Source organism: Brachionichthys hirsutus, chromosome 13 (assembly GCF_040956055.1).
Source record: "Brachionichthys hirsutus isolate HB-005 chromosome 13, CSIRO-AGI_Bhir_v1, whole genome shotgun sequence".
NCBI lineage: Eukaryota > Metazoa > Chordata > Actinopteri > Lophiiformes > Brachionichthyidae > Brachionichthys > Brachionichthys hirsutus.
In genome coordinates, this window is record NC_090909.1 from 862,894 (window position 1) to 883,003 (window position 20,110).

Sequence of the window (20,110 nt, forward strand, 5' to 3'; positions counted from 1 at the left end):
ACCGGCCTGACGGGGGCGGCGGAAGGTGAGGAACCAAAACGCTTGAGACACGCTTGGCTTGCCCCCCCCCCAGAGGGGACGTGAACTTTTCTACTTCCTGATCTTCCTAACCTTTATTTGAAAGTTCAACCCGTCCACAAAATAAAATCTTAATAGCACTAAAATAATGAATTAATAAAACAATCAATTTTAATGTTCATAAAAAAAATCACTCAGAGCTCAGACCTCCCCCAAGCAGCTCGTTCCCCTCCTAACTGGATCTACTCCGTCCACATGGTGATCTGGATCAGCACCTGGAGGTTCTAGATTGTTCTCGGTATCTTTAAACACCAACATGAAAAGTAAACGTGAATCAGAGTTTATTTTTAACTGATTCTTGAATCCATAAATGGGTTTAATGTTCAAATGTAATGTTTGTTCCTGAGCTCATTCTGGATCAGAACCAGAAGACGTGTTTCATGATGGTTCCGATCCGGTAGAGGAAATGCTACGACAGACGTGCTGCTGTTGAGTTTATTTAAAAGAGAGACATAATTGTTAAGAATTAATTTTGACGATGCAACACAGTCATCCATCCATCATCCATCCATCATCCATCCACCCCGCCCGGCTCCATCCATCACCCTGTGTTCCACCGTTGAACTTGTGCCCCCTGCCTCCCTCTTGACCTCCGAGTGCATTGAACTGCCCCCCCCCCCCCCCCCAGCTCTTCCAGTGCAGCAGTCTTCCGATCCCGCCTGGCCGCCCCTTGCCGTCTCACAGAAGTGTGAAAAGAAGATGGCATTGGATCTATTAACACATCGGGCTGAGTGTTAGAGAGGGGGGGGCGGGGGGGGGGGGGTCCACACAACTCTCCCAATGTCCCCCGACTGCCATTCTGCCCCTGCTCTGACCAGGAGCACGGCGGAAGGCTGTGGAGGAGGTGTGTAGGCAATTAGAGGTATACCAGCAGCATAGGAGGGGGTAGAAGAGGCAACAGTGGGGGGGGGGGGGGCATGCTGATACTGGTCTGCTTGAACTTTCACCTTCAGGTAAAGAACATCGGCCCTGCCAGACTGAATCAGGGACGTTTACTTTAGGTGTCCTCCTGGTGTGAGTGTGTGTGTGTGTGTGTGCGCGTGTGTTGCCTCAGGGTGTATGTGTGTTTTTACACGCGTGTGTTCAGTCACACGCGTGTAAAAACGTCCCGATCATTCAGCATGTTTTCCATTCATGAAGGTAAAACATAAACTGCCATTTCTCAGATAACCTTGTTCCAATGTTGTGATGACTTTACATGCGCTCACATCCTGAACTCGTTGGCACGCCGGTGTGTGTGTGTGTGTGTGTGTGTGTGTGTGTGTGTGTGTGTGTGCGTGCACCTCGGTGCGATTACACGCCCACGGATCCACCAGCGCCGTCACAACAGCAACAAAAAAAAAAAATAGACCTCACAACTTTTTGTCACACTTCAATCACAACATTAACGGCCGCGTGTCGGGAACGAGTAGAGGATGTTTGCTGCCATTTATCGGACTCTTATTTTGAAGGGGAAGATGAATGGATCGGGTTTACAGGCTGGACGACGAAGACGCTGAATTTAATCTCTAGAATTTACAGGACAAATATGTAGCCCCCCCCCGCTGTACAGCATGTGGCCCTCCCTCGGAGGGGCTGGTTACCAAGCAGATTAGATGAGATATTTACAGGTGTGAAAAGATGCATTCTTCTAATACAGTGTGAAATTCTTCTGTTAAGAGCACTCTTTCCAATAAGCCTGTTCATAATGGGGGGGGGGGGAGAGAGAGAATCCAAGAAGCGACTTGTCTTGTTATTTTGGCTCTGTATTTTAAAAGGAGCTGAGGCGCACGTCTTAAGAGAAAGTGATAAAATATACAGTGAGAAAAGCTTTCAAAGTGTCGGGAAATTAAAGCACAGCGCAGCAGCAGGGCGGGGAAGGGGGGGGGGGTCGTTGGATGGAGGTGGGGGGGCGATGGAGCCGCGTTCAAGATGACTGCAATCTGCTTATGTGACTCCAGACAGGAATTGTCCTCAGACGTCTTCCGGATTTGTGACCAGCGAGGTTAAAGATGTCCGTCCCCGCTGAGGTCCAGAGCCGGGGGGGGGGGGGTAGACGCTGTTGTGACCACACGTCCTCACCCGTAGAGCGTGGCTCGGAGCCCAGACGAGGCTACGCCGGGCCCGGGACGGAGGGAGGACGGTTCTGTCCAGGAGTCGGGATCAGAATGTTCCCGTGCCAAATCCCCATCCTGTGAAAAACAAACAAATTCTCATGGTGGTAAATAGTACGAATGACTCGAGGTTAAATATATATATTATATATCTCTAAAAGTCTAGAAAATATTAATACATGTTGCAGTTATTATTGAAACACCTTGAGCCGATGGCTAGCTCTGTTAGCCAATGGAAAATGTGCGGAAGGTACCTTTTTGTACCTTTCAAAATAAAATGCTCCTCCTCGCCAACCCGAGAGGTTTTCACCGACGGAGCCGCGGCCTCTTCGCCTCGCTAAATGAAGCTCTGGCTCCTCTTCCGTCCGTTCCTGCCAGTTGTATTAGCAGCCTGTACGCCCGGCGGCCGCGCCCTCTCCCCGCCGTTCAAAGGGGGGTGACACACGGCTTGGCCGAGCAACGGGGCGGAGGGACCCCCCCCCCCTAATTAATGGAGGCAATCTCGCAGCTTCCAACCGGCTTTACATTTCTTTGAATGAAAGGATTACCGCGGCGCATTAAGATGTGTTTAACCTCCAGCCCTACTTCTGTTTCAGTGTTAAATAGAGGGGGGGGGGGGGTCATAATGGCGGGACGCACCGGTAACAAGACTTTAAATTAAACATTTATTCCGTTAAAGTCTGCCGGTCACTCCGGTGGCAGCGTTCTCAGATTCCTGTATATTCAGCCTCCATTCCACACGCGAGCCCGAAATCCAATAAATATATTTTGTAAGTTGTTGATTCTACCAAACAATCAGCCGCCGCCGCCGCCGTGCCAGAGCCCCCGCTGAACAATGATGGTATTGTTCACTTGGAGAGGAACGCTGGCGTGGGCTGCTGCAATCATCGATTTTCCCCTTTTTCTTTTTCACCCACTAGTTGTTTGTCATGGCGGCGGTGGCGGCGGCAGCCATTATGGGCCCAGCAGGTCGTCCTGTGCGCATGGGCGTAACCTAAAATTAATTCAAGTCGGCCGAGGCTTTTTTTCAGCTTTCGCCACTGCGGATGTTTATCTCACTTCTCGTGTTTGTGACGAGTCGAGTTTCTCTGTTGTTGTTTTTGTCTTTCTTTAGGGTAAAAAAAACAACAACATTATTTTAAATGGTGCAATTTCCAAAAATAAATCTTGTCCCTATAGACGAATTCATTTCAATTGTTTCGGCGAATCAAAGATCGAAAGGTCAATTCAAATTTCAGAAAATACAAGCGAGCCTTGAGCACCGTGGTGCAGACCTTCAGTACGTATTAGCCTTTAAAACCCCCAGCGTTTACGCTAGCCTGCAGGCACGCATTATAGCCTCCCCCCCCGTCAGCCGTCAGCCGACGGAGAAAATGAGAGTGGCAACTAGCAGTGAGAGCGAATCACACGGGTCGTGGTTGATCGGGTAACCCGGCGTCATTTTGGGCGTCTTGTTTGACGTCGTTCCCGTCCCGGTGGCTCCTCCGTTAGCTCGTTAGCGCCAAAGAGAAAACGTTGAGAATCGTTTCTACGCTTCGAAGTCGGTGAAAAGAAACTTCCAAAGTAAAATCCATCAAACGTTGCCATTCCATTGGAAAGCTGCGATGGATGTTAATTATTATTTAAAAAATATTCATTGCAGCATAGCCATGAGCTAAGAAGAAGAACCGGATGCTAGATCTGTTGTGATCGAGGTAATCGGCGTATCTTTATCGTTATTAAGATGTAGATGTAATCCGACGCGGCGTACGTGGAAGACTTTAGCCGAGCCGGTAACACACACCTGTCGCCAGGTAAACGATTCCGTTGTTGAATGAAACCCAATATTTTGTGTGGTCAGATGTTTATTACATTTTCGCTTTCTATACTTTTTATCTTTTGGATTACATCAAATACAGATACTGTAATAAAAAAAAAACACACAGACTCGGTCAGCGATTCCTTGTCGATACTTTTAAATTTCACACAAATGAACGACCTGAAAGATCAAAGGTTGGCTGATTTTGTTTTTTGTTATTCACTGGATTTATTTTGTGCATTTTGTTCATTCAGAGTTTTGGAAGTTTGGCTTTGATGTGTTCTTTTCAAAAGCGTGTGTACGGGTCAGGATAAAAAAAGAGTCAGCTGGGGAAAACGCCAAGACGAGCAAACGGCACTCCTACTGTGTTCTTTACACCCCAGTCGTAGCTCGCAGAGGTATTCCCAGCCTGTTGATCCTGCGAGGGAGAGAGAGAGGATGGAATTAGAAAGAGAGGAGGAGAGAGAGAGAACGAGTGAGAGGAAATAAGGAGAGAGTGGAGCATCTGGGGTTAGGAAAGTGTAAAAGAAGGAGACGGATTGTGAGGACGCGTCCCGAGTAACGCTGAGTCGCAGCTTCAGTCGGACATTTTGGCTTTTTCTCTCCTGGCATCAAGTCATGCGATTGTATAGAGATAAAAAAAATAAAAATAAACTAGTGGCTTAGTCAGCAGTGCTAACGCTGTGTGTGTGTGTGTGTGTGTGTGTGTGTGAGTGAGTGTATTGTGGCTGTTTTATTCTGTTAGCTAGTTTTTTTGGTGACATCTTCCAAATGTAATAATCAGATTGAATCGTTGAGGCGACTGTAAATTACACGCTAGTGAATAACGTGGCTTAGAATGTGTAGGCTGGGGCCGGTAAGCTAAGATCGAGTACTGCGGGGAGTACCTCGGTAAAGTTGCGTGAACTCCCCGGAAGCCGCCTCGTTTCCCGCTTCCCGTTCCGTCGCGGCGCTGAACTGTGACAAAGTTAGTCGAGTGGAGGCCTCAGCTGTGGGCGAGTGGGAGCCAAGGCTTGGTGAAGGCCTTTAGTGGGGTGATGAGAGCGTGGAGCCAGTGAACGTTAGCTAGCTAGAGCGTTTGGTAAAAGTGCAGACAGCTTGGGAGGTGCTAATGAATGCCGGGCACCGCAAACTGTACTGTACCCAGGCTCCGGGCGCAGCCTGGCAGCCTCCTGTCCCGCCTGCCCGTGTGAAATGTGAAAGATCAACCGATTGGAGGGAGCAGACGGGAGCAAGCACACACGCACACACACACACACGCATAGACACACTCGGGCCTGGCTCGCTTTGCTAGCGCATCATGAGGGCTCCAGCCAGGCCAAGCCAGGAGGCCTCAGCTGAGAAGACTCCCTGCTGAGTCCTCCATCGGCCAGGTGGAGCTCCACAGCCGAGTCTCTAAATGTGGACGCGGATCGGTGCTGATCAAAGTAAGCGCTCGTACTTATAAATTAGAGTTACCAGCTCGGCTGCGTGGTCGAGGGCGTGATCCGCGAGGAAGTCGATCTTCACCAGGAGTTTAGTTTCTAAATGTGGACAGAAATATTTCAGATTAAAAGTAAAGCCACAGGAGCGTTTTTAAATTATTCATATTTTTATACGAAACAGAGTTTCCTCCCCTCTTTCAGTTCGGCAGCTTTTAATGTTCTTTAAGGTTATTTGAGGTTATCTTTTTTTATTCGTGTCTAGGTTCTAAAAATAAAAACAGAGAAAAATTAAAGTAAAAGTAAAAAAACCTTTTCATTGGTTTTCATTTAAACCTCTCATCTGCTCTGGAACGCCGGCCGGAAGCCTGACGACTCGGCTGTATTCCCTCCTTTCCTTTCCGCCCTAGCTCGACAGAAATGCTCTGTGAACAGGTGACGAGCTGGTTTCGCACTCGTGTGACAAAAATCGAGAAGTTGGGGGAGAAAACTCCAACGCGTTAGGCAGCAGGGACGTACCTCCTGCGGTGGTGCGGCTCTAAAAGGGACGACTGTGACAGCTGTGAACTCTCATCAGGACCGCATCCTGATGATGGAGCGATCGGCAGATACGATACGGAGCTGCACGACTTCTCTTCCTGTTTTGACAACCTGGCGGCGACGGCGCTGCTCTATCCTACACCTTTTCTCTGTGAATTATACTCAGCTGCGTAGCATGAATCATGTTTAACATTTTTCTCCTCATGAATATTCATGCGGAGCGTTTTGCATATAGCCCTATCTAAACGGAAACGGATGGTTGTGGGTTTCAGAATCGGTTATAATCCGTGTCCTGCCATCTGGAGCTTCCTTTCGTATTCTTACACGACTTCTGGAGACGTTTCACTCGGAGCGAAACGCGTCCCCGACCCTCGCAGGTAGCAGATATTAAGTTTTAATTCAACTCTTTGCTCCCCAACTTTCTTCTTTGCAGTAGCAGCCATGCTTATGTAAGTGGAGTCTCATTAAACGCTCTTTGCGACTTGTCTGGAGATGTATCTATCCGTTAGCTCCGAAAAGGGTGTCATGTGTATGAATTATGCTAACAGGATCTAATTAGCAGATGCAAATGAGGTTAGTCAAAATTGTAGTGAAAAGACAGAAGAAAAGCTCCATGGGAGAGTTGGAGCTCGACAGCTCAGCAACCGCCCCCACGCTGGGCACCAAATGTGATGGTTCGCCCCTGCTGCTGCTCGATACGGCACCAAATGTGATGGTTCGCCCCTGCTGCTGCTCGATACGGGAGGCAGGACCGAACCATAAACACGGGCGCGGGGAGGACAGCTGTTCGGAAGTGGTTGAAATCGGAGGCGTGGTTTGTGCCAACGCCAACAACTTGACACGACCTCGCCCAAATTACAGAGGCTTATCTTTAATATCGCATCACGCGTTTTGGTGAAGGTCCTCTTGTGCATGCTCCGCTAGCAGCCAAGAGTTAGCCCCCCCCCCCAGCTCCTCTCACCTCCCCCCCCTCACAACGAGCACACACACACACACACACACATTCATCCCCCCTGCTTGTCCCACAAGAAACAAGTTACACAACCAGCTGATGGAACTCCAGAATCCGGCGTGAAGTGGACTCACTAATGGCGGCCGCCTACATGCTCCTTCAATTCTGACATCAGCGGCCTCAGAAGCTGGCAGGACTCGGGGAGCATGCCTTCTGGCCTTGGCAGGGAGGGAGGCCAGCGGGCCGTCGTGCACACACACACACACACACACGCACGCTTCATGATACAGTAGGAGTCATGGCTAAGCTAGCTCAGATGCACGTTGGAGGCAGCTAGCGGTGACGCTTTGTTGTATCTTCAAAAGCTATGGATCTATATCCAGAAGAAACCATTACTGAACCGTCTGAACTAATAATATCAGTGTTTGTTTTCATGGTTATTGAATCTAAAAATATAGATAAATTAATGTAGGACTATTTTTGTCGCTGTAAATCACAATATATGGGGACTGAGCTGCTTGGCGGAGGTCTGCGCTCTCCGAGTGATTTGCTTGTTGTTGTTTTGTGTCCAACCTTGAAATGCTGAAAGACTCCTCTCTAAAGTATCGCATCAAAATCCACCAAAATTAATTCAGAGCTTTTCCAGGTGATCTACATGAAAGTCAAACAAATACAAAACCATCATCAGCATACGCTGACATGTTCCCGCATCGGGCTACGAGTGGTTTGTGAGTACGAGTCCAGTCGGAACCCACAGTGTCAGAAGCTACGTCGGTGAAATGACGGGTTCATGGGCGATGGCGACGGCGAGCGCTCGAACACCGACTGTCAGCAACAGGTGAAAGGAGCCCGAGACCCGGACCCGGACCCGGAAGTTCTCAGCTGTGGTCGCTCATTCCATGTTCTGGCCTTCAACAATCGACAACTCTATAAGTAGCAAACGAAACCCAACGGCATCTCGACAAACATAAGCGACCGCGGCTTCACGGGATGTGAAAACAAAGCGGGTTTCTTCTTTGTTCATTTTGACTGCAGCAGATCCCCCGTCTTCACACCTCCCACATTGGTTTAGCATGTTGTATTATCCCCCACACGCACGCACACGCTTCCACGGCCGCGCCGCGCTAGCGTCGGCCCGGGGCTCCCCTTTACGTCCGCCTCTGCGCCGGAGGTGTGATCGCTCCTCGTGCTGAGGAGGTGGGGGACGTTTTTCCAGGGGGGGTGGGAAGGTATCGAGTCGACGGGTCCTCTGCCCAATCGTAATCTCAATTGAGCGTGGAACGCCGCCGGGGATCCCCCTCGGTGATGAAGGACCGTCACGGATTCACCTCTGGTTCAGATCGGGATGAATCCACCGCCACACCGGAGAGAGAAAGCAACCATTTTAGCGATTCGTGCTAACGTTAGCGCACACGCCGCCTGCGTTGTCATCGCTACAGCCCTCAGCAACGTTGTTTACTCCTTTGTTTACCGGTTTGTCAGCAGAATGAAACCCGGTTGGGTTGGCGTCGTTAAAACCTTGGTTCGGACCTGCTTCCTGTTTTATATCCCTGCTCCCTGATTGGTCGAATCACTGCATTTCCTGGTCATGTGACTGACCCCTTGTTAAATGTTTCACACGGATGGTATTTCACAAACCGCATCGTTTCGTGAAAGTCTGAACCGGTTACGGGTCCAACGGGTCCCGACTGGTCCCCTCATCGAGGTCTGCGACCGTGGGAGACCGAGTGTCTGGACGTCCACCATGTCTGACCCAGCAGGACAGAAGGACACCCAAACACTGAACAGACGACGGCCGAACAAACCCGGCCCGGCGCCTTCCCTGCACCACGTGGCTTGGATATGGACGCTCACTGCTGTTCGGAATTCCGTCGCCTCCTCATCCGCTTTATATCCTTGTCAGGTTCCCGCCACGCTGTGGTACCGCTAACCGTCCCGCCCACGCCGTCTGCGTTTTCGCCTCACTTTCACCTCCACCTCGGGATTAGACGACGCCCGCTTTGTTTCCGACTTCCCAGGAAGCCCGTTAGCTCCGTCCTCCATCCCTCCCTGTTCTCGTCTCCGACACGGGACAAACCGTGGACCACTTCCACGGTATGTGGGAGTCCCTGCTGTTTCAATGGCTGCCAGGCAGGCAGCCTCTTCCCTCTCTGTTCGGAGCGTTTGGCTCCATAACGGCGGGAGCCCATCTGATGTGCCCCCCCCCCCATCTGACGACCGGCTCTGTTACCCAGGCCCAGACGGCGGGCGGGACCGAGCAGACGAGCGGGTCCACAGATTGTTGTAGACCATTTACATGTAAATACAGACCAGGTCTGGTACCGGGTTCAATATTGAAGGTGTCCACCGCACTGAGGTCCCCGTGTGTGCGTGCGTACGAGCCTGCGTGTGCGCATGCCGGCAACTGTATACGTCTGCGTGTGTGCACGTGCGTGCGCGTGTGTGTGTGTGTGTGTGTGTTCAATGGCATGATCAAGTGCATGTAAATTATACAGCTGCCAAATTGCTGCAAATGTTTTAATACAAGAGCATTCTGTGGTCTCTAATTACGTCTAATGGCTGCTGGATTCGTGTGTTTAGAGGAGGAAGGCTTTTCATTGGCTGTCGAATATTTAATGAGATGCAGCAGAGACAGGAAGTAAGAGCGGCTTCGTGCGAACGCGGCTACGAGGTTGATTTTTGCGTCTGAAGGCCTCCGAGCAGTGAATCTGGTCCCCCCTCCCCGGAGGAGACTGAAGATGCCATTTCCGATTCACCGGGGGGGGGGGGGTCGACCTTAAACCGTTAATCGTGTCTACGTAGCCCCCCCCTCCCACTAGCATTCGCCTCCGGCTGCTGGACTGTAAGTCAGTTCGGGCTTTCCTCTGCTGCTCTGGAAGCGTTCGTGGGGAGGGGGGGGGGGAGTGTTAAAACTCTACATTCTCACTTCTGACTCACCGATTTAACCACAGCGAGGCAGCAGAATACTCCTGTGGTGTAAATCTGTTAGCGTGCCCGTCCCAAAAAAAAGAGAAGAAGAGAGACAGAAAGCAAGAGAAGAAGCAGGGTCCTCCTGAGTCGGGGTTAGCGATGTGATAAAAGCCCGGCTAATAGAGGACGGGGGGCCGGGCCGGCTCGCCGTGGTCGATGACCCCCCCCCCCCCCCCCCCCCCCGCCTCACGTTCCAGGGAAAACGTATATCCAGTCTCCGCTGTCCAACTTTTAGCGCCTGCTTGGTTTGCGTCGGTCCCTCGTGTCGATTCTGCCGCCATTCCAGGAGGATGGGCCGGGAGAAGTGGGTCAACAAAGGTTGCTGCTATGATGGGGGGGGGTTAGATTCCGGGCCAGTGAGACTCGCATCTGGGTCCGGCCATGATGGCAGAGCAAAACTAAAAAGGTAAACCTGAAGGTGCATTTTATTTCCGGTTTTCCCACCATCTGGGGAGCATCAGACTCCCAAACAGTCGGCACTGAAGAAGCTCCCGCCTCCGCACCGTGTACCTGCTGCCCCCCCCCCCCCCCCCCCCCCCCGCTCCGGAGGGGCCGGGGTAACACTTCCTATAATGCAGTAATCCAGAAATCATGTTACCGTCCCTCCGGGGATGAAACAGAGTTGCAGCTTCAATCCGATTTCCCTGCAGCCGAGTTTTCCTAGATTTGTCTTAACACTGTGAATTATCACGAAGGCATCGGAGTCGCGTCTCCCTGCTCTTAATCTTCCAAGGGGGGGGGGGGGGGGACGCAGACGTCCATGCATGCAGCCGCGCAGGTTGAGCCGCTGATTTCACACATTTGGAGAAACTCAAATAAGCCGCATGTACGGAGAGAGAATTCCCACGGCTCCCGACTCGGTGACATCGGGAGGGACATCGGAACACGCGAGGATAGACTTTACGTTCTATTCTTTAAAATGCAAGGTCAGAAGCAGCCGGAAGCCGGTGGAGACGGGAGACGAGGAAAAGGAAACGTAATTGATGACGGCAACGTGCTCCCGGACGGGGGTTCATGCCGGCTGTCTGCGGAAGCAGCAGCGTGTCTGTAACATAAGCTTCGCTTCTGGGACGGGGACGGCTTTGATTCCCCGTTAGCCTGGGGGGGGGGGCATCTTTGATAGACTCCAGGAATAAATTCTTTCCTCTAAAAACGTTCCTGAGGATGATGATTTGCGGAGGACACGGTGCAGCTCTACCCCCCCCCCCTCCAGGGGTCTCGCTGGCCGGGATCTCTAATGAGACGTGCGTTATTAATCCTTGGAATGGCGTACATGAACTCACTCCGGCGGCCGCCTCGGCCCATAAAGCCGGGACGCTCTCCTTTCATGTTGATGATCGGTAGGGCCGGACTTCCCTTCCCCCGGGGTCCGGGGCCAAAGGGGGTCACCTCAGACCCACTTGGGCTTTTATAGGTGGTCAAGGAACATGCTGACAGGTCACCAGTGGAGCTCCTTTATGAGCGGGACCCGGACGGCCAGCTCATTTGGCATTAGTTTGTTTATAGCGGCATGTAAATCACCTTTATTTCGTCTCTTTCAAACGGCGGCGAGTCTTCGGGGTCATTCTGAGAAACCGACCCCCCCCCCCCAAGCAGGAGAAACTGTAATACAAAAAAAAATCTGTGGACAAGGAGATCAGAAGTCTGCACCAATGAGGCGTCGACAAGTCAGGTGTGAACTGCTTGACTTTGGCGCCTTGCAAACCAGCTTCCTTTGAACTATACCCCCCCCCCCCCCCCCCCCCCAGCTCCGCCCCCCCAGCTAGACATGACAACCTGTAGCAGCACAGGAGGAACGGAGGCGGCAGATTATCCTGGCCCAGTTTTTCCTTTCCTTTCCCATTTTGGGTCGGTAGGGATCGATCCATCCTCCTGATGAAGGAATGAATGACTTGTATGACCTTGAATGACCTCGAATGACCTTGTTTTCCAGACGGCATCAGTTCCCCCGCACCTGTCTTAGGAGCAGGACGCCCGGAGCTGAGAACGCGCAGACCGGAATGAACAGAAGACGGGGAGGGTCCCGGATGTGATTGACAGCTCCGTGCGCTGCGCGCGCGCGTCGCTCCGGTCCCGTGATGGCGCAACGGTCGGCTTTACCGTCCCGTTCATGACGCGGGCCAATCAGCCCTCCAGCCGCGACGCTCCCTCATCTTTTCACAGATTAGTATCCCCATTTCCCCCAAACCCCCCCCCCCCCACACACACACACCTTCAGCTACACGCACACACACACACGCGCACGAGCGGAGCGCGCCGCGGCTGAAAGATGACGTAACGCGAGCGTTAACTACCGGCGTTGACTTTTAATCAAACCGAATTGCAACGTTCTGATGGCCGGTCACTAGAGGGCGCTGTCCCCGGATCCCTGCTGACCAGGACCTTCGTCTTTGGTCCCAAGTGGGACATTTTGCGCGACATTAATTCTGACCTGTCTCTCAGTCGCGCGCGTGTGCGTGGGGACAACCAAACACGGAGAGCGTGTTATATCCGGTGTGTTTCGAGTCCTGTTCTGATGAAGCCGGATTATGGGTCTGACTCTCCGTCCTTTTCCGGAGCCACTTTTAAATTTCGTTAAAGGCTCGTTTTGTTTTTAACAAACATTTTATTTTTAACCCTTTCCCTTCTTTAAAACGCACAAAGAACGAAATAAACCAAATATCTTGTGTTCAAATATCCCCAAAATCAATTCGGCCTGGAATAAAATGAGCCATTTTAAAATCGTTGAATTAAATGATTTTTTTAAATGTCTTTATTTATTTTGTAGTATTTTTAAAAAAAGACTTTTAATTCCGTTTCGTTTTCGTTTAAATTAATTTAAACCTAATTTTAATTGTTCGGTTTTAAAGCAGCAGATTGATTTTATTCACACAAATATCGTGTTAAATTAGAGACACGTTGTTTTTGGGCTGAGACCAGATTTCGTTCCTGCAGCCCGTTGATTTATGACAATCCCGAAAACCGATTATTGGAAATAACACGCACGTGGGATTTTTATTTTTTTAACCTCTCGATGTTTTTTATTTTTTTGTAGCTGAACAGAATAATTCTGTTTAGTCTCGTTTTTCTTATCTTCCTGAGTGGAAACATCTGATAAATCTACAATATTTCTGAACTAATTATTTCTCTGCTGCGTTTGAAGGACGACTTGAAGCCGACGCGTAAACTTTAAAGGAGATGGTGCGTGAATCGGTGAATGCGTGATTGATTCGGGATAAATTGATCAGTCTTTGCTCCTTAGAAATGACTTTACACACAAAATAGATTTAATGGTGAGAAGTATTTACAGATGAAGTATCTGTCATTTCTCCTCCTGATATTTCTACCGGAGCCTTTTCTAATTGAATTAAAGCAGCACCTCCTTCGGCTGCTGCTCCTGCGCGCCTCCCAAAGCCCCGCCCCGTCGCTGACAGGTTGTGCGTGAGGAGAAGCGCGCCTGATATATAAGAGCTGCAGAAGATGTCAGGTCTGAACAGAAGATCCCAACGCGAGGAGAGCCTCCTTCCGTCGCTGCTCAGGGAGGAGGTGCAGGGACAGACCCACCGGGAGGAGCACCGGGAGGAGCACCGGGAGAAGCACCGGGAGGACCACCGGGAGGAGCACCGGGGCTCCTCGCTCTGATTAAAACGATGCAGCTGGAGAACCTCCTCCCCAGCGCCGGCATCTCCTTTACCCAAAACCTTCTACAACCTCTCCGCGTCGGACAGCGCCGCCAACAGCCCGAGACCGCCGTCCCAGCTCGGGTACCAAGAAGTGGACCGGCCGGACTCGGAGTCCAGCAGCAGCGCGCCCAAGAAGTACCTGGGCGGGGTGGGGGTGGGGGCCGGGATGCTGGGGGAGGCGGAGGGGGACGCGTTCACTAAAACCGGCCCGACGGGAGGAAGGGCTCCCCGGTGCTGAGGACGGTCGGCGCTACAACATGGACGAACTCGGTTCTGACAGATACTTCATCTCGTCCCAGGCGACCCCCGACATGGCGGGGCCCTGCTCCCTGTTCCCCTACGGACAGACCGGGTCGGTGTACACCGGCTCCGGCGGCTCCCGGTACCCGGCGTCACTTCACTACGGCTCCGTGCTGCCCCCGGCGGGGTTCTCCCCCTCGCCCGTGTGCGCCGGCCGGAGCCAGTTCAGCAGCGGCGGGTACCCAGTTCAGCCAGGGCCGGGCTGCTTGTACCCGTCCTACCCGGGACGGGACCGGGCATCGGCTCCATGGCGCTGCCGGGCTCCGTGGGCGGAGCCAGGGCGCAGGTCTACCTGTGCAACCGGCCTCTGTGGCTGAAGTTCCACCGGCACCAGACCGAGATGATCATCACCAAGCAGGGCAGGTAAACGGGCGCGCAACCGGAGCCCGCGAGGGTCCAAATTAAATCTAAACCCGTGTCTCTTACTTCCACTGGGCCCGGTTTGGTATTTGTATTTATTTATTTTATTATATTGTATTTTACGCACAGAGTTTAATAATAATAAATATTTGTTGCTTCTAACGGACGGATTCGGTTTAACGTGAATTCTGAACGGTGCCGCTTTGACCCGCCCCGCCCGTTTCCTCCGTGCTCGCCTGCAGGCGGATGTTTCCGTTCCTCAGCTTCAACATCACCGGCCTCAGCCTCACGGCGCACTACAACGTGTTCGTGGAGGTGATCCTGGCGGACCCGAACCACTGGCGCTTCCAGGGGGGAAGTGGGTCACCTGCGGGAAGGCGGACAACAACATGCAAGGTGAGGGGGGGGGGGGGGGAATGTCCCCTTTGATTCAGAAATAGATTTGATTTAGAATTTTTTTAATTTAAAGTTCGGAAAAAAAAAATACGGGTCACTTTAAAACAACATATAAAGTGACCCGTCATCTTGGTGACCAAGTCAATAGAGGAATTGTTGTTTAAAAAAAATATATAAATTATTCTATAATTTTTCTAAAGACTTAAAACTTTAACTTTAAGTTCATGACTGAAAATAAACCCAAATAAAAACGTGCACATTTTATTCCAATCAGTTTTTTGATCCCCTTCCTTCATTTACCAAATAATATTTGCATTTATTAAAGAATTAACGACTGGATATATTTTATATTACTTTAATAAATGAAAATGTGCATTTATTAAAGTAATATAAAATATATTCAGTCGTTTATTTTTATTTTCTTTATAATTTATGAGACTTTCTCCCAAAGCTTTAAGATGATTAAAACGGATTTAAATGTAAATTTCAACACAACCTCTTTTATTTCTACTGCAGGTAACAAAATGTACGTCCATCCCGAGTCCCCGAACACCGGCGCTCACTGGATGAGGCAAGAGATCTCCTTCGGCAAACTGAAGCTGACCAACAACAAAGGGGCGAACAACAACAACACGCAGGTCGGGCGTCGCCCGGCGCGCACGCCGCCGCGCACGCCGCCGCGTCCCGCCTCGCACTCAGCGTCCCTCTCGCTCTCTGCAGATGATCGTCTTGCAGTCGCTGCACAAGTACCAACCGCGGCTGCACATCGTGGAGGTGACGGAGGACGGCGTGGAGGACATGAGCAACGAGGCCAGAACCCAGACCTTCACCTTCCCGGAGAACCAGTCATCGCCGTCACCGCCTACCAGAACACGGACGTGAGGCTCCGGTCCAGGCTTCCGCTGCTTTGGGGGGGGGTTTGCATGAATTAGCATATTCTTCAGCTTCTCTTCCTCCCCTCAGATCACGCAGCTGAAGATCGACCACAACCCGTTTGCAAAAGGCTTCCGGGACAACTACGACTCGTACGTGTCTCTTGCCGCCTGACGTGTTTTTAGTTGTGCCGCTCCGTTTGATTGACCCCCCCCCCCCCTGTGTGTTCTGCAGGATGTACACGGCCCCGGAGAGCGACCGGTTGACTCCGTCCCCCACAGACTCGCCCCGCTCCACCCAGATTGTCCCCGGGGCCCGCTACGCCATGCAGCCTTTCTTTCAGGACCAGTTCGTCAACAACCTGCCTCAGAACCGCTTCTACGCCAGCGAGCGGGCCGTCCCTCAGACCAACAGCCTCCTGTCCCCGCAGGGCGAGGACGCCGGCGCCGCTGCGTCGGCCCAGCGCTGGTTCGTCCCCCCGGTCCAGCAGCCGGTGTCCAACAAGCTGGACCTGTCCTACGAGAACGACTACTCCACCAGCAGCCTGCTGTCCTACGGCATCAAGCCACTGTCCCTGCAGACGTCCCACGCCCTCAGCTACTACCCGGACTCGGCCTTCGCCTCCATGGCGGCGGGATGGGGCACCAGGAGCTCCTACCAGCGCAAGATGACGGGCCTGCCCTGGTCCCCCCGCCCGAGCCCCCGGCCTTCCCCGAGGAGCAGCTGGGGGTCACTAAAGACAAGCTGTCCGAGGAGAGCGCGCCGCCGGCCTCCGCCTGGATCGAGACGTCCCACTCGCTGAAATCGGTGGACTCTACGGACTCTGGCGTGTACTCGGTGGTGTGCAAGAGGCGCAGGATGTCCCCCGGGGGGTCGAGCACAGAGAACTCCCCGAGCATCAAGTGTGAGGACTTGACACCGGAGGAGTACAAGGACACCCCAAAAGGCACGGGCTGCTATGCATTCTACACCAGCCCCTGAGACCAATGTCATGCTTCTGTTTATTGCCGTCTCTCCGACCCCCCCTCTTAATGTCTTCTTTCTCTTTTCTCTAAAGGTGCCAAAACTTAGTGTCCCCCCCCATGAAAGCAAGCTGCACAAGGTTGTTACCCCCCAGGCCAGCCCCTCTCACATACCCCAGCAGAAACGTGTATAGTGATTGGTTTTATGTCATTGCATTTTAGCCATGCCCCTTTTTTCATTTCTTATTTCTACTATTTTTCTTTTCTTTTCTTTGATAAGATGATGTGATATTTTCCTCCCGACGTATTTAAGAGCATTTTCACTGTCCAGTAATCGTGCACTTTAGAATGTGTGTATCTTGTACAAACTGTCTTTATGGAGTTATTAAACGGACAATAAACAGATTTTCACAAAGGCCACGGTTTTCTCTATCAGATCAATCGTTCGGTTGCGGATCAATTCTAACCGTGATATTTAAAACCTGCCGCAGGAGTCCGGGGCGATCTGGATCTGATCGATGGCCGCTGAAAGGATTTCCTGACGCTGAACGAGACTTTGTTTTGTGACGGAGGCCGTGAATCCGGGCCTGCGGGACGGAGGCCCTCAAAGCTAACAGATAGCAATCTGAACGGCACCATTTCACCTATTGATCGAATGAGAACTGATCAGACTTCCCACTGGGATGCATTTAAGTAAAAATTAAACATTTCTTCCTCCTGGAAATGGAAACAATTAATTCTCAAAGGGCTGACCGATCATTTCGAAGTGTCACAAGGCAAATCATTCAGGTGTGAAATAAATCTGAGGTTTCTGTTGTCCACGATGTGAATCCACGTTGAACCGACGAGGCCAAAAAGCACAACGTTTAGTCATTCATCCATTCATCCATTCATCCGAGGCTTGGAACGCAAATCGGTTCATCCTCCGTCCGATTACGGAAGCTCAACGCGTCTATTCAAAGTGGAGACGTCGTCCACAAAAGTCAGAACGTTCACACACAGAAACTTGGCTCGAGTTCTCAGCGCCTGCCCCCCCTCAGTGAAAATACCCCAAACCCCATCAGGACCCAATTTGAATTGATTTACATACTTGAATTCTAATTAATCCTGTTGTCAGCCTGACTAACTCAATTAACACCTCCTAACAAGGTAGAGCTGATTGGCCTGTCCTCCAAGGAAAGCTGCAAGAAAAAGGCTCCGGGGGGGGGGGTGAAAATGTCTGCACTTGTGTGTGTCAGCTGATTGCACTTGCGAGCCTCTTTCTGGCGGCTGGTTCTTCCAACAGGTCGATAGATTTGCATCTTCCCTCAGCCGCTCATGCAAGACGCGCAGTAATCAATAGACACCCCGACATCATGCTGCCCCAAGCCCGGCCCGGAGATGTGCGCCTCGGGAGGAGACCCGGACCCCCGAACGCCCGAACGCCGGCGGTTCTGTTCCCGTCAAAGCCTGCTGGAGAAACCGAAGCTCCGATGAGCGATGATGTGGAGGAGGAGGGCTGAGGACCGGCCCCAGATGAAGGCCCGGGGCTCTTCCTCACCTTCAGTCACACACTATTACTGCTCGCACTGACTGAAACGTGGCCACGGGCAGAAGAGTCTGGGTCAGGATTTAAAAAGGAACCTTCAGACATGTCCCTGCTTAACGGCTTGAGTCTCATTATTCGGTGACGCGGTGATTAAAAGGCCCAGAAAACCCCCAGCTACAAGAGAGACACCCTCTGGAACCCTCTTGGAACCCACGAGAACCCCCCGGCAACGTTCTAACCGCTGCGTCATGACAGGACAATCCAGGACAGAGGGCCCGATGATGCTGAATGAGGATCAGGCCAGTTGCCGTGGAAGCAGCAGACGATCTTCCTCCTTTGAACCTCTCGGTCGGTCGGTTGGCAGGGCCGGCGTGGCGAGAGGAACCGGCGGCGTGGCAGGGCCGGCGTGGCAGGAGGAACCGGCGGCGTGGCAGGGCCGGCGTGGCGAGAGGAACCGGCGGCGTGGCAGGGCCGGCCTTCAGGCAGGGACCCGGCTCAGCCGTCCATGCTTAATGCTGGAGAGAGTATCCCGCAGCTAAGCTGCACTTAACAGCACATGATTTCAAACCCCCGTGTTCCCACTGGATGCTCCTAAACAGCCCCCCCCTCCCTCCTCCTCCTCCTGGCGTCCCAGAGGCGGTGAACGGGATGCAGGCGTTCCCCCCGCAAGACTCCCGTCTGGACCAACGTTTCGGGCAGCCATGCAGAAGAGATCTGCAGTAAAATCAATGCATCGGCACTTTGACGGAGCGCTCCGGCAGATCCGGGAACGCCACCTCCTCCCGCCAGAAGGTCTCCCCCCCCCCCACTGGGGGAAACACAACAAGCCACCAGGCCCTCTGGGAAGAAGGGGGACGCTTCAGGTTCCACGCCTGCTGGGACAGAACACGGCGCGGTCAGGACTCGTGTTCCAAGCGGTTCCGTCTCACAGCAGAAACGCTCCGAACGGGGGACGTCATCGCGGCGGCCACAGGAAGTGCAGGAACTTTACTTTTAAAGTGAACTTATTTCTCCACATCACCTCTGCTTCCATTGTGACTCACCTCCCAGGTGCATCTTCCCAGAGCGCGTCCTCGGCGCTCCTCTCCGTGTGCTAATGGGCTCTCGGCATCTTAAGGCTCGCGGTACAATTAAGAGGTGATAGTTTGATCTCCCACTTTGCAGGTCTATTTCTGAGCCGCCGCCGCCGCCGCGTGATGATGATGATGATGATGCCAGAGGTTGGCGGGCGGGGAGAGGAAGAAGCTCTATTTAGAGGGAGTTAAAATGAGCTCACATGAAAGAACAAAATGCTTTTGCTGCTCGCACGGTTCGTTTTGTGATCGAGCGTGGCTTGAGCTAAGCCACGTGGGCTACATGCGCTAGAGAAGTTAGCACAGTTGCTAAAGGCGATAGCATAGATCGATCGAACAGGTAATTTCACTTTCACAACAATAGCTAGAATGACAATCAATAAAAGTGAACCTACAGTATTACTTTATTATATGTATAAGAGAAGGGATTAAACCAACTTCTGTCTGCACGGCCGAAAGGAAATGTTTGATGCAGCACTGCCATCTGCTGGTCAAGGACACTTACTACACCGAGAAGACTAGTTATTTGAAACCTAAATGATGAAGAGGAGATGAAGATGAATGTAGATTTACTTCCTCATAAGACATCAGATACTCTTAAATAATCTCCTCGCATGAAAAGTGGTGGACATTTTAGCTATTTTATTTTTACACACTATTATAATGGCATATAATAAAACTTATTTTCCTGTTTACATTGTTGTAAAGTATTGTAAATTCTGAGCTACTGTGACGTAGAACTTTCCCCACTGAGGAGGGATCAATAAAATTCACCTCATCTTATTTGTGTTATTTATTTATTTTATTTATTTACGAGTGAGTTAAGTTAAGAAAATGTACGCACATTTTATATCGATATACTGATCAATACTCGTTTGCTTTAAGCAGTTGCTATCTTATAATAGCAGTTTTTAATCCATAACTTTATTTATGTCGTTTGTCTTTTGATCGCTGTTTGTATTTGTCACGGTTCAGAATACAGATCAGATTTTTATGTTGATTTAATGCAGCTTTTGAACACAAATGTTCGTTTTACTCTTTAAATCACGACTAAAACACGTCGTTAAGGCTTCTCGTGGTTTTTTTTACTTTTATTGATCGTTT

The 20,110-nt window shown here is 51.3% G+C and overlaps 1 protein-coding gene across 1 annotated transcript; it reads left to right on the top strand.

The window, feature by feature from the left end:
- The first annotated feature begins 13,481 nt into the window (after positions 1–13,481).
- On the top strand, positions 13,482–16,424 carry LOC137902827 (eomesodermin-like). Its single transcript, XM_068746915.1, is given in 13 exon segments — positions 13,482–13,520; positions 13,522–13,713; positions 13,716–13,749; positions 13,752–14,033; positions 14,036–14,177; positions 14,417–14,520; positions 14,523–14,570; positions 15,087–15,208; positions 15,291–15,414; positions 15,417–15,448; positions 15,534–15,595; positions 15,678–16,138; positions 16,141–16,424. Coding segments are annotated over 13 exon segments (1,926 nt in total).
- The last annotated feature ends 3,686 nt before the right edge of the window (positions 16,425–20,110 follow it).